The 14,620-nt window shown below is 38.5% G+C and overlaps 1 protein-coding gene across 1 annotated transcript; it reads left to right on the plus strand.

Annotated features, from left to right (window-relative positions):
* The first annotated feature begins 5,518 nt into the window (after positions 1 to 5,518).
* On the plus strand, positions 5,519 to 13,130 carry LOC149105833 (uncharacterized). Its single transcript, XM_089271524.1, has 15 exons — positions 5,519 to 5,677; positions 6,241 to 6,351; positions 6,721 to 6,846; positions 7,195 to 7,291; positions 7,487 to 7,705; positions 7,840 to 8,216; positions 8,483 to 8,650; positions 8,868 to 8,978; positions 9,170 to 9,286; positions 9,748 to 9,838; positions 10,389 to 10,763; positions 10,925 to 11,047; positions 11,507 to 11,629; positions 11,849 to 11,983; positions 12,889 to 13,130. The coding sequence occupies exons 4-15, from the start codon at positions 7,279 to 7,281 to the stop codon at positions 13,128 to 13,130; spliced, it is 2,094 nt and encodes a 697-aa protein (XP_089127650.1). The 5' UTR covers positions 5,519 to 5,677; positions 6,241 to 6,351; positions 6,721 to 6,846; positions 7,195 to 7,278.
* The last annotated feature ends 1,490 nt before the right edge of the window (positions 13,131 to 14,620 follow it).

The following is a 14,620-nucleotide window of genomic DNA, read 5'->3' on the forward strand; positions in this document are numbered from 1 at the left end:
AAATGATACCTTATTCTAGACCCAAACGCTCTGATTTATATACCCTATCCTAGAGTAAACTGCTTCAAAACCATACCCTTCACAGCGGCACATACCTATATAGCCCATATATGGCAGTGCCCCCACCCCCCCCCCACCCCCCCAGGTCGATCCCTTGTCACTTTCTTATCGAGGTTTCAATCAAGTTAAAAAATTACATGTGTTCGTAAGCTAAACAACTCCTTAAACTATGCAGTCGACTTCATAAAGTGCTTTCTTTTCTTTCACTGAACTTTGAAAATGTGTGTTCTATTTCTGGCTTTTAAAATAAGTAATGTCTTCCAAAATGTATCTCTACCACTTCACAGGAGACTGTTGTCTGCAACTGCGACTACTATTTTTATATTTTCTCAGAAAACTGTCCATAAATGGGTATTCTTAGGTCAAAGACTGTTCTGTCACAGCGTGTCTGTTATTCTTTGGGCTGCAATAACACTAAGAGGATTTCGGATCAATTTTGGAACGTTTCTATATCTTTTCAGGGTGTCAATCTCAGAGTGATTTTACTTAACCCGTAAAATAGTTGCTACACATTTCGATCATACTATTAGATTATAATTTCCTAGTTTTCTTGTGCTAATTTTGACTTTTTTGGACTAAATATTAGTTTTATTTCACGGATTAAATAAAGTCACTTTAGCAAGAAAAATGTCAAAGAATTGAATTAAAATGCGTGACTATAAAAAATGCAGCAAAGCAAGCTGATTAAAGAGGCGAGCGCCCATGGCACGCTTTCTTACGGGTACAAAATTTAAAGAGCTTCTACAAAGAAAAAAATACGGCCTAACCTAGAGCATGATTTTAATCATTCATGAACTGACAAACTATAAAACTGCGAGAAATAAGAAAATAGAAAACCGTTCTTTTCTGCCCCCCTTAAACACTTCCCCAATACTATGTTAAGTAGTCCACGTGAGTACCTAGTGCATCATCATGCAAGATAACCACAATTAAACACGGTGGAATTTCATCGGATACCAGCCCCAAAGTAGAGGCTTCCTGATTGTCCCAGATCCATACAAACACTGAATCTTTAACCTTGTGTAAGCTGACAACCCTCGTCACAGCTCAATTGTTTAGTGCCCTTACCGGAAGGTCAGCACTTACGGAAAGTTCGGTTGCATATGTATATCAAGTTAAATCCACGCAATTTCTAGCAGAATCGAAACTAGATTCCTCTGCATTTTTAGCTTTTGTTTGTTCGTTTCTTTTTGTTTGTGTCTCGTTTCTTGTACTCGTACACAAACTCCTTCCGTCTCCCTAACTTCCATTATTCTTCCCATGTTACCCTAGAGCACTCAGCTCCCACTAATGACAGTATGTCACGAACATATAAACAGCCCTATAAATGCGATTTTACACAGAAAGTTTTCCAGAGCTACGAAAAAATGTGTTCAAGAAGGCAATGGCAAGTTCCGTCATCAGCTTCGAGCCAAATTAAAAGAAATGACTCTAGTTAAAATGAAATAAAACACACATCAAATGAACAAACTGGCCAATGATCAAATTAGCCAAGAAATACATCAATCAATTGAAATCCAGCTCCTAATGTAATGACCTGTGTCTTGAAACAATACTTAAGAACAACCGAAGAACTTAAGAAGGTCTAAGAACAGGAAAATCAAAGAGCGAGCCTTAACACAGCAAAATAATTTATGACTTTGACGAAAATAACTTTCCATCCTTTCTCAGGTGATTTTATCATCTATGGAAGAAAATGATCAACGAGAACGCCTTCGTAACTTTCAAATCCCCAGTTACTATACGAGTTTTCCTCTTTGAAAAGATAAGCTCAAATTTGACATAATTTCTTCTATAACGGGGTTGAAATTAAATTGGCATGAAAACAATTCAAAATAGAAATGAACTGAAAATTTGCTGCAAAGCGTAAATTGGGAAAGCAAAAACAGCACATTAATCGATCAGAATTCAAATGTGTAAAATTCAAACTGGAAAATTTGATTAACTTAATTTTGGTTTCTTGTGGAGGATACGGGGGCACTGCGGGGGACTGGGGAGAGGGGACGTGGGGTGGGGTCGGTAGTTTTCATTGACAAAGCAACAGCGATAATGATCAGTTCAGTGGTATTTAAAACAATTCACTTTGCATTGCAAATTGATGAAAATAAAATACGCTCCTCGGATAGGAGAAGTATCGTCGATTTCTAAGGAATCCTTCCTACTTTTTTTTCCACTGGTCATTTTCCTCTCCCTGATATCCTCCACCTCGTCACTTATATGCGTCACCCCCAACTCATTTTTGTGAACGTGCTGTTTATAATTTGTTGATATCGTATAATTCGACATGTCCAAACAGGTACGTTCCAGTCACGCATTGCCCTTCTGATGATTATAAAATCCATGAGAGTGAAGTTCCCTTTCAGTCGGAGCAAGATGTCGTCTGAGCACCAATACGCGATGCACTTCTGTCTCCTGTTTTTGTTGGTTTGCCTGGGCGCTCCAGCCACTGACGGTATCGTATCTGCCCTTTGCGTTCCATTACTGTAAACTTTAACTCAACTTCTCACGGCAAGCTCAGCCGTTTTTGTCTTGTTGATTAGAGAGGAAGCGAACTGAAAGATGGGGGAGGGGCGCACAGATCAAGGAAATTGAGAATTAAATCTCTTCCTAAAGCAACTAACATGTCCATTCCTAGGATATCGGCTGCGCATTCAGTTAAAACTTTGTAGGTGCGATCATTTTGACAAGAAAAGTTTTATTTATTCCTTTACAGCACTCGGATTCAAGGCCGGAAAAGAAAACGTAACAACAAGCTCACCAGGGCTGTTCGGTTGTAAGAAGATTTACTTCCAAGCGCCATTTTACGGCGGACAGCAAGTAACGGTTCTCGTCTCAGTTGGCCATACCGTGAAGATGCAAACCCCTCGGAACGGCGCTGCAGTCTGGGTAGAAGGTGTTAAAGCGAGTGAATTTACAATCTGTGTTCTCGAATATGCTAACGGTTCAAATTAGTCCATTGAGGTAAACTATCTTGCGTTTGAAACGAAACCCCGTGGATCTCAAACTGGCACCACATCCTTAAACTCTTGGACAACTGGAACGGAATGCAAGAGGATCGATTTCCAGCAGGTTAGAATTTGTTTTGTTAAGTGGTTTAGAAAGTAAAGAGAGATACAAAAAGTTCATGAAAAAGGGAGCCCCGATTGTGGATGTGGATGTTAGAAAGAAAAAATACAAAATACAAAACATTAATATCGTCAGTTAACACTAAAAAATGATGATTGCAGTATACCAATTAATCTAATCAGTATGACAAAAGATGAAGAAAGAGTGTGCAGAAATTGTAGATCAAAATATTAAACCTGGCCATACACTCAGAGATTCCTCAAAAATGCAAAAAAGACAAACAAAGAAGTTGCCAAATATTGGCAAAAACTACCTAAAACGGTTTGCCATTCTTTTTTGTGTGCAGAATTTGTCAAAAGGTTGCGAATATATTTAAAAGGAATTAGTGCGGAAAAGAGTTTTACTTTATGTAACGAGGTTGTTTAAAGCATCAAAAGCGCCGGTCTTGGTTACCAAGGCGAGGTATTTAGCATAAAATTACGACTCCAAAAACTCCAAAAACTCCAAAAGAGTTTGCGTGATCATTCATTTGTGCGACAAAAAACAAACAAAAGTGACCTTTTAATCATTTTGCAAAATCATTGCCGCAATCTGTGGAGCTAAAAACAAGCACAAGTCTTTTTCAAAGTGAAAATAAAGTTTCTCCCTGCTTTGAACTGAAGTACAACTTTTTAGAGAGATATAAGAAGCGGCTTACAATTCCGAGTACCAGAAAACGACAAAACCGTAACGGCTTGGACAAGAAAACGGCCGAAGCACTGAAACGAAGGAAATCCGCAAGGCAAAGTTCAGCAGCCGAAGAAGCTCCAGTGCCAATTGTGACACATGTAGAAGATGAAATCAATGGCAGCTTTCAAGGAGAACATTACCTCACCAACTACAAAGAAAAGCACAGCTACAGTACAGCATTCATTTTGAGTATGTTGGCCATTCCATAAGCGTCACAATTAATGTTTCTGGTATTATTTTATCCTCACTCCGGTTAAGAAACCAACATCAAAATATCTTGTATAAGATGGTTCCACTCGGGCGAAATACACTTGCAAAGTAGACGTTGGACATCGCCTCAATTGCGTCCTTGGATGGCAAATTCACAAACTCAAGCGGCTGTAAAACAGTCATACTCAGAGCCTACGGGACGCCTTTCATCCACTTAAAATCTCGGAGCTGAAAGGTCACGCTAACCCAGATTCAACTGCAAGCTACAGCCTCTGGAAAAACGACGAAGGATGTCAAACAAGCTGGCTGGGTTTGCATTTAGTGCTACTTCTTAACTGGAGCATCGTTTAACAACTCCCCAGTTAATATTTCTATTAACTTGCAATCTGGTACAACGGCAGTCCACGATCGGTAAGCTTTTCTGCTACGAGAAATACATTTCGACTTTTTATTCTTGACTCGATGTTCATTCGAAGAACTTGAACTCTGAAAATTTGGCTGGTATTGAAATTTTAATTTGAGTGTAAAATAGTTCTTACTTAAAACTGTTTGCTCAACGTTGTTGAATACCAGTCAATGCTTTCTGGCTTCACTTCGGGATTTGTGCGATATCGGTTCCTCGCGTGAAATTTAACGTGGAAATCACGAGTCAGGTAATCAATCTTCTTTACTGAAACTTGTCAATCATCTGCCCTTTTCAAACGTGATTTGTGCAAACGCTGACCATTAAAATATAGCGTAATAGCTCAGCAGAAAGTACTGGAAACAAATAGCGTCAGGGGATAAATATTTAAATTCGGAATATTTCTCAATAACTGAAGAAACACACTAAAGAGCCGCCTCTCTTGATGAGAGGTTGCCTCAAGTAAAACAATTGTAATTCAAAAGTTGCCAAGCAACATAAGGCTAAGCCTAAACACAAAACTGCTTCAATGCAATCGAAAAACATGATGTTACTATCTTGAAATTTGTTGAAATTAAGAAGCGCTTATCAATTGAGACTGACTACAAAGATTATTTTTCCTCATCAAACACAATGTTCTTAATGCGAAAGATCAAAACCGATAACAAAAAGCTGATTAGTGGTTTTTGGACTTAAGCGTATTTTTCTCCTTTTGAATAATTAAAGTATCCTCGGCGGGCTCTCATTGTGAAAACATTTACACTTTCTGCAGCGTGTAGCGGGTTGCGTGACTCACTTTTGAATATTAATTTGTTATTTGAGGCATTTCGTATTTTCACCATTTCAAACGTTCCGTCAGTTTTTTAAAAGATCTGTTGCAATCTCAAAATGTCTCTAAGTTGAAGAACCTTGGAAGGCTCAAGCAAGTATTAACTCATTCTCCCATTATCGGTCATTTTCTTTTCCCTGATCTGTTCAGTCGGTCATTCACCCACTCACTCGCTTAATTTACTAATCTGAACTTCTCTCATTACTTCATTTCAGCGGTTTTCGACTCCTCCAAACGTATTCGTAACTGCTAGTCACCAAGTTCCCAAGAGACCTCAAGATGCCATGGCCGTGTGGGTGGAGGAGTTGCGCGTGGACAATTTCAAAATTTGTCTCAGGGAAGCAAAGATTTTCGATGGACCCCATAAAGGCATAAAGATAGTGAGTGAATTCAAGTTTCGTTTTCTGTCAGTCGTCAGTCTAATGAACTAGACTCTGCCAAAGACATACACTTCGTCAAAGATGAATGAAAATCATGATGACCCCTAAAGAAAGAACAGTATTCTAAAATATTTACATGCGTTACGATGCTCCAAGGTCAACTTCCCATGTGGCGTGCCCGATCATCTTCCATTTTCAAGCTGTTCAAGATGAGTCTTTTTTGTACCAGTATAAAACATAAATCGTTGGCTTTCAAAAGAAAATAATACAAAGAAAATATGTTTTTGGTAGCTCTTTGATAAACCTATAGCTACTTGTAGAAATAGGCTGGTAGGAACCGTTGACTGGAAGCAGTTGAATGCATACACAAGGAGAGTTGCTTCTTTTATAGATTTTTTTTTTCTGAAAAAAGGCTAATTATCAACATCTTACTGGGTTTGCGTATCTTGCCGATAATTTCATGTACTCTTGTACGTTGGTTAAAACAGTCCCTAATTGTGCATGTTTTTATTTCTTTAATAATTGGCAGGTTTTAACTACAATATCTTTTATTTCTTCTGCAGAATTGGATGGCGTTCACAAATCTGAGTGTTGACAATTTTACCATAACCGACAGTCTCATGTTTACCAATACAAACTCACCATCTGATTAGGGTATCTACGCTTTCTGTCAAGTAAGAATAATTATTGCCAGCCCGCGGCATTATTGTTTCTTATCTAAATCCTCTTTATAATAGGGCATCAAAAGGGCAACTCGTAACAATGCAGGAAGTCAAAATTGCCTGTTAACATGGAACTATTTGACCTGTGGGCCCACAAAACCTGTCATAAATAGTTCCTAAGACTCATTTTATCTTCGAGGATCAATTGATCGATCAAACATACTTTTCCTCTTGTTCAAAATAAAGTTGCTCTGTTTGGAATCTAAACATTGGAATCAGCGCATTATAAATACCAATACGGATTATTTCTCAACCTTACCTCTAAAAGAGACTCGCGGATATACAGTCCATATTAAATTATTTTTTCCTTTTCCATTGCAGACAGTGAACTTCACAAAACCATTTTATGCTCGTCCTGTTGTGTTAGTGACGCCAAAACGCACTGACAACAACAACAATGCTAACCTTTCTGGGTCACGTTGTAACGCTGTCACCACTTGGGTTGAGGTAAGGAATACCTGTTGTGACCTTTGTGTGATTTTCGCAAACACTCAGGTAACAGCACAAATATCTCAATTTCCTCGGGACCCGTGAAAATTATATGACATTGCGTAACAACGTAAATATGACAGTTTGTATGGGAATGTAACAATCGCATATAACAGCTCCAGATATGGAAACAAAATTCAATAAAAACAATTACTTTAACTCTTCTGTTTGTTACTTGTGTTTCAAAGCAATTTCAGTAACTTTTAGTTTCAGTAAAACCTTCGTTTATATAAGTTCTTTAAAACTAATCAGGCGGGATAGCAACTTGAACCAGGCCGGGTCTAATTCATCTTTGATTTTATTCAGCATACATCTACAACTGATGCCCAAGTGTGTGTGAAGAATTACAACAGCGACGCCAACAATAAAGATGTTATCACTGTCGACTACATGGTCACTGGAGGTAGGCAAAAAGACTTGGTATATTTAGCATTCTCTTTCCTGTATCCATTTCCCTCTCTGCGATGTTGCTCATTGTAGTAATCTTTGTAAAAGCTTGCAAACCCACACTGGGAGGGCAGAAGTGTGGATAACTATCAAGCAAGTGTGTACTAGAACATCAGATCGTTTCGTGACAATTGTTTATATGTCTTGCCAGACTTGGATCCTTGCATCGACGTGACTTGTCATTATCACTGCCTGTGTAAAGCGTTTGGACCAAATGATGCTCGCTGCGTTGCTGTTGACAGTTGTCCATCCTACCAAGAACCAGTCTGCTCATCAAATGGCACAACATACGACAATGAGTGTTTGTTTCGACAGGAAATGTGCATTCAGCGACTGAATTTCTCTGTGCAACACCCTGGTAGTTGTGAAGGTTAGAAATTGTTTTACTCTGAAATTTATGACGATGTCGAAGAAGATGATGATGATTACGATAAAAAAAAAAAAAACGTGGGAAGTTTAAATCGTTTGTACTTATCAGTGTTTTGTACTGCTATTTTTTTAAAGGATTTCCTTTCCAGCGAGGTCGCCGTCACATGCCACACATTCCTTCACTCGGATATTCTCATTGTGAAGTAATTCGCCTTAGGCCTTATGTGTTTTATCCTGACAAACCACTTGAAGTCCAGATCACTGTCAATCATATTGACACCAGTGACAAGTCATACGTACATGATACCGCTGTGTCGTGGATTGAGAATGTCGGTTATGATCGATTCACTGCGTGTGTGATGGCGGCAGGCTACAATGAGCGGAAATCAAAAGCTAACGTGACAGTTGATTGGATGGCGTACCAAGGGGCTCCAGTAGGTGGTGTTGCAGGGGAAGTACGGATATCAGAATGGTGGACTGGAACGACTTGTAAATCTGTCAATTTTCCATCGGTAGGTACTTTTTCGTTTCATTTTACAACTCAGGTTCACGAAGAATAAATTCGAATAGCCTACAGTTATCGAATTTAGCTCAATGTAATATGATTTCCTTTGGACCAATGGACCTAAAATGTCACATATTACTCAACCATTAAAGCATTAACCATCCCTAGATTTCCAAATCTTCGCTAATGTTAAACAGCAGTAAGGCAACAATAACAACAGTAGTAGCACGAGTAACATCAACGGTAACAGCTTGTGGTTTTTTTTCTATGCAGGGAAAGTTTTCAGTGATACCTTCAGTGTTTGTTACCGCTGCACACTATCGTTTAGGACTCAAGCGTGACGCTGCCAGTGTGTGGATTGAAGACGTCACGCAATCCTCGTTTAAAGTTTGTTTGAGAGAGCTTCAGAACTACGCAGGATCTCACGACGATGTTTATACTGTAAGTGTCTACACCTTTTTTACGTACCAACCATAAGGAACTAATAGATGCTTATCACTTACTTTAGCCTCTTAACACTGGTCTTTAGCATTGGCAGCTAATTCTCTAGCATACTTTACCATCGGCATATCATACATCAAGAAAAAATGTAATCTTGATTTAGATCTTTTCTTATGGTTATTTGTCTTGTTAACATTTATTTATTTTTCTCTTTTAGAAATGGTTGGCGTTTTCTTCTCTCCACAAGCCTCTTTTTACAGAACACAGTTCAGTCTATTTTGCTAACGCCCAACATCCACCTGCAGATTACAACAATGCCTATTGTAAGGTTGGTATCTTTTTTTTTTACGTATACTTTTTTAAAAAATTTCAAGAGTTAGTGTACAGATCCTACAGAACAACGTCAATTTAAACAAAACTGACTCAGTAGGTTATTACAAAATTCCGGTTTGGTAGTGGTTAAAGCTAATGGTCAAAGTTGGATTACACTCCGCTTACTTAATGAGAGTTTTTCTTTAGGATATCCGCTTCACTGAAAAGTACAACAGCACCCCGAATGTGTTTGTTTCGGCGAACCATTCATCTAGCAGTGGAAATAAACAACCAGTGCACAATGGAATAACTGCTTGGGTGGAGGTAATTCTGTTTCTTCACTTCTTTAGGCATTTCCATAGAAACTGCATTTTTGACAAGCCAGTCGAACCAAATCTCATCTATTTGACAGAGTTCTTGGTTTCTTTGAATTTTCTTAAACGTTGATACAGAATTAGTATCGTACCATTTTAACAGCCATTATTTTCCATCAAATTGAATGCCGGGAAAATCGTAAGATCCAAGATGGCGTCTCCAAGACGGCTGAAGTCATAATCGACAAAACATTAATTTCATGTTGTACAGAAAGTTGAGGAATATCTACTACAGGCAAAGGATATGATATTGATATGTCTTACCAGGACAAAAACCCAAGGGAGGTATGAGTTTGTTTTTTCTCCCCATGATTAAATAATATTCAGAATATTACCGGACTGCGAAGTGAAAATTATCTTTTGGACTAAACGTTTAGAAGACCAGTGATTATATTTGTTCTTTTTTTGCAGTACATCAATACAACCGGTGTGCGAGTTTGTTTAAAAGAGTTGTATGACACAAAGTATGATCCACTGTCTATCTCATACACTGTCCTGTCAGGTACGGACAAAATAATTCAGTTTTAATTTTACTATTCTCTAGATCAGTAGTTTAGCTCTTTTGATATTCATATTTTAGTAACTTCTATCTCCTACGCTTTTTAAGGGAGCTACGTCATGGTTTGCCCATTTTGAAAAGTTTAGGTTAAATATGTCAAATTCGTCGTTTGTAATCCGTGTTAACCTCCATCCTGGCCATCCTTGTTCCTTGATTGTTTATTATTACCTCTTTGAAGCCTTATCTTAATATACGACGATTTGCAGGTTTCCTCCAATTTAAAGGTAATTTTTTACGTGGCCAAAAATAACTCAAGATACTGTGACTGAGCCCGTTTAAAAATAAGATCGTATCAGCCTAATTTTTTTCTAATTTGATGGTCAGAAGTTGATTTCATAACAAACGAAGTCCAATGTTTCAGTCAGGAGCAAAATACCAAAACATGTGGAGGTTTTTCAGAAACACGACAAGCAGCTATTTCCTTTAAAACACTCAAGACATTCTTAATGATTTCTATTACTTTATATGGATTTATTGTTGCTTATATCTACAGACATTTGCCAGCCAGGATGGACTTACTTTGGTGGTTATTGCTACTTTTCAAGCCCCGCCTGCGCCACGTGGTTGACTGCTGAGTCAAACTGTTCTGAGATGAACTCTGATCTGGTGACTATGCACAACCAGGAGGAAAACGTATTTATTCAGCACCGTCATGCTGGCGATAGATCATGGATAGGGTTGAATGACCGCAGTGTTGAAGGCTCTTTTGTGTGGACAAACAAAGAAATTAGCAGTTTTAGGTTCTGGGCTCCAAAGCAACCAAACAACTGGAACAACGAAGACTGTGTGCACACTCTTGGCGTGAGGCATGGATATACTTGGAATGACGTGCCATGCGATAACTGCTTCAACTTTACTTGCTTTACAGGTGATAAATCTCTAATGAAAATATGGTATAGTCGCCAAACTTTAGCTAGGATCATCTTGCGCACTCAAACCGGATCAATGGTTAATTCTCAAAATAATTCGTTTTAATATTATTTATTTGATAACTATTTCAATTTTGTTTTCAAATGTAATTTTTTGCAGACCTGGAAGAGTGCATTACCAACACTCATAACTGTGACGTGAATGCAGATTGTGCGAATACCGTGGGCTCATATTCCTGTAAGTGTAGAGCTGGATATACTGGAGAGGGACAAACTTGTAATGGTAAGAAACAAACAAACAACTTCTTCCTCTCCTCCCTAGCTTAAAAAACTAGGCGTAAATACATTTGATGTGGATGGTAAAGGTAATGACACACAGTTTATTTTCAACAACCATGAAATTTGTCTTGCAGTGATGGGTTAAGAAAAAACTGTAACCAACCGCTCTTGTGCAATAAGAAGAGTGCTTGAGAAAAGTTCAACCCCGTAATAACTATATATTTTTTTAACAATTTCGAAGCTGGCGCCAGTGGCTTAGAACCTGGGGAATATAAATTGTTTAAAAGCAGAGCATCACTCAGAGTGTGGGAAGTAAAATAACTCTATCATGTTCATTAAAAGATACTGTGCTTAGCGTGATCTTTCGACGGACTGTCCTCAAGCTGTTTGCTTCTTTCGTGAAATGGTCAGACTAACGATAACTCAACTTTTTTCCATAGTTACTCCTTTAATCTTGTTTCAGACATAGACGAGTGCACTTCAAACTCTCATACCTGTGATGTGAATGCTGTTTGTAACAATACTCGCGGATCTTACCCTTGCGCGTGTAAACTTGGATATTCAGGCGATGGCAAAAATTGCACTGGTAAGTTATTTTCACTTAACAAGAACTACAAAGTTATCAGTTGAAAACAAGAACAACAACAACACTGCGAAATGATTTTAGACGTACTATAATAAAGTAGTACTTACATCAATACGCACAAGAACACCTTACTCAAGAACATATAGAGCACTTTTGGTGAACATGCATAACGTAATTTATGTGTGTTTACTAACTTTGCCGTGTTCCTTATTACCCAAGTCATCGATGAGTGCGTCAGCGGTGTACACGACTGCCACCGTTTAGCTTCATGTACAAACACTGTAGGATCCTACACATGTACGTGTAACCATCCGTACGTAGGAGATGGGAAAACATGCACTCACTTCGCGGCAGGTTAGTATTTTACATTAATTGTATTTAAATTCAGGTTTCAGCGGTTGGAATGAAGCTCAAATTGTCCACCAAACATGATGTCTAAAAAGCAATCAAGAACCTGAGATTTCGTCAAACCTAACAAACTACTTTCTTTTGTAAAACTGCTTTCAAGAAAAACAATTCGTCAAACTAATTCATGAATGGAGCATCTCAGCGTTCGATATTTTAAAATTCGAACCGCTCAGGGAACCAATCAGAATTCTCCTTTCCATCTTGGATCAGTTTGCCATATTGCAAGGACTGTTATTGTTGAAAATAAAAAAAGGACACGACTCAGTAATGTTGTTTGCTAGCTCCTCGCTACTACAGACACGCTTTGACATTAACATTAACCACACTTAGAAAGGACAGGGGTGGGGTGTGGAGCTTAAACCGCCTACCTGGACTTTAACCATTAAAGGCTTTTTTTCAAATTTCAATATTTAAAAAAAGCTGTCAAATTTCGTGAGTTTATCTGCCGCTGGTTTTTCCATTGAGAATTCTGACGTCGGCGCCGAGCATTGGTAATGATACAACGTTTCCCGATAAATACTCTCCGAATATTGTCCTGTTCAGGATTTTAAATCATTTATTGAGAGTATTGATCACTGCGACACAAAATGTAGAACGAGTTATTCCAGAAAAAAAAATTTAAGTTGCCCGGTGGAGTATAACGACCCCATTTAAAATATGTTTCCGAACAAACAGTACATCCAGTTTAGTTAGCGTCACATTTAGGGTGCAAGCAATGATGGTCACCTTATAACTGGTGAAGATGACAGTGTTATTTATTCTTAGCAAAACCAACTCTCAACATAGTCCACCAAAACAACTGCTAGGTACAAAATGGATCGAAAGAACGTTCTTATATGTTATTTTTGCAGCGGGTCTTAAATATTCCAGCATTGTGGGAAACAGCCAGAAGTTTTTGACATGGCTGGATAAATGGTTGAAGGCTGTGACTCGCCAATCCTCTTACTGGAATCGCTGTTACCAGGCAACTGTAAATGGCTGGTCTTCCTATACCTTCCATTCAAACTGTGACGGCAAAGGTCCAACTGTCACAATCATCCGTGTTGGAAAATATATTTTTGGAGGATACACAAGTCTCTCATGGAGTAAGTGACATGATCTTTTCATCTTCTCACAGGCAACCTAAGTTCAAGTTGTGAGTCAGCCGTGATCTATTTTGCAATAGCGGTCACGGAGAAATATGGGAAAAGAGTTTATATATTAAAATATTACTTGCTGTGTTTACGCGCCTCTTTTCTGATTCATGACGGTTTTAGGGAGATATCGGGAGGGAAGAACTTTATAGGAAGTGGTACAACGGCTTCGAATCATTAAGCAAGGAAACAAAAGAGGTTAATACCAAAGAAAGGCAAATAAGTTAATGATGCTAAGAATTTCCTGGATACCTCATCGAGAAAACAGGCCGATAGAAACACTTGCATTTTTATATGGCATGGTGTTCCTGGCTAACTGACAGCTTTACAGCTCGATATTAATTTTATGAAATTCATAAAATAGGGCATGGAAATTATGTTTAGTCTGAAATCGGGGCAGCTGTTTCCAGTCTCCCACCGGGCTTGCTTTTCCCAGAATTGAAATTTTTAAAAACGCTGGAGACATTTAACATAAAGGAACCGAAGAACTTAAGATTAACACTGCAAGAAATAATGCCGAGCTACAAATAATAGTAAAATTTTGCGGGCCAATCAAATTAACGTTGTCGGCAATACGTCATTAATGTTGGACTTCTTTTTCCATTGTGTATTTCAAATTAGGTTACAGTTGTGTTGGATATCGCTACGATTCAGCAGCCTTTCTCTTTTCATTGGTTAACAAGCCAGGTTGGCAGCCACTAAAGCTAGATCAAACAGGAAGGTATGGTTCTTCCAAAGCACATTCCATCGACAGCTGCTCTTCCTATGGACCAACATTTGGAGGAGGACACGGTATTTACAATCGTAGTAGTTGTATTTAAAGTTTGCAGTAAAGTCTTGAACTTGTTTCGGTACAACATATGGAAACAACTCTTCAGACGGTGATCAGAGTGATCACTGTACCAACAAGCGCTGAGATAGGCCTCAATTCTATCTCAGCGATCGTAGCGCGACGGTTGCCCATGTAATTTATCACCAAGTGTCCTTAACTTTTATAGCAAGTAAAAGTTTAAAACTTTCTTTTATTTTAAATTTTGCATCAAAACTTGCTTACGACTTAACAACGATTTCAAATTGACTCGTTTTGCTCTCGACGTCGTGCGTCAGAAATTTAAAGCCGTTAACAAATGAAAGTGATGTTAACAACTACCACAAAAGGTTTTTCTTGGAGTCATGACACTCAACTTTGGACACTGTCGCCTTCCACGGGAGGAAACCGCTCGTAAGAACTTACTTGCCGTCGATTTAAAAAACAACAACAACAACAACAACAATAAAACGATCGACAGTAAGCGGGGTTATAGCACAAGCAATGACGAACAGAAGACAACGCCGAAATTCAGTAAAGAAAAGCAACCGGATCTTATTACAAAAGAACTTGGAGAAATATAAATAGCCTGCATGAACAGTTCGCCCGGCCAGGATGTTGTGAGAAGAACTGCCTCAGATT

The sequence above is a fragment of the Orbicella faveolata genome, unplaced genomic scaffold, assembly GCF_042242905.1.
Source record: "Orbicella faveolata isolate gen_17 unplaced genomic scaffold, um_ofav_v1 contig_34, whole genome shotgun sequence".
Taxonomy (NCBI): Eukaryota; Metazoa; Cnidaria; class Anthozoa; order Scleractinia; family Merulinidae; genus Orbicella; species Orbicella faveolata.

Coding starts and splice junctions, on each gene's coding strand:
- LOC149105833 (XM_089271524.1), top strand. Junction 7,706..7,839: donor ACACCCTGGTAGTTGTGAAG/GTTAGAAATTGT, acceptor ATTTTTTTAAAG/GATTTCCTTTCCAGCGAGGT. Junction 11,984..12,888: donor ATGCACTCACTTCGCGGCAG/GTTAGTATTTTA, acceptor TTATTTTTGCAG/CGGGTCTTAAATATTCCAGC.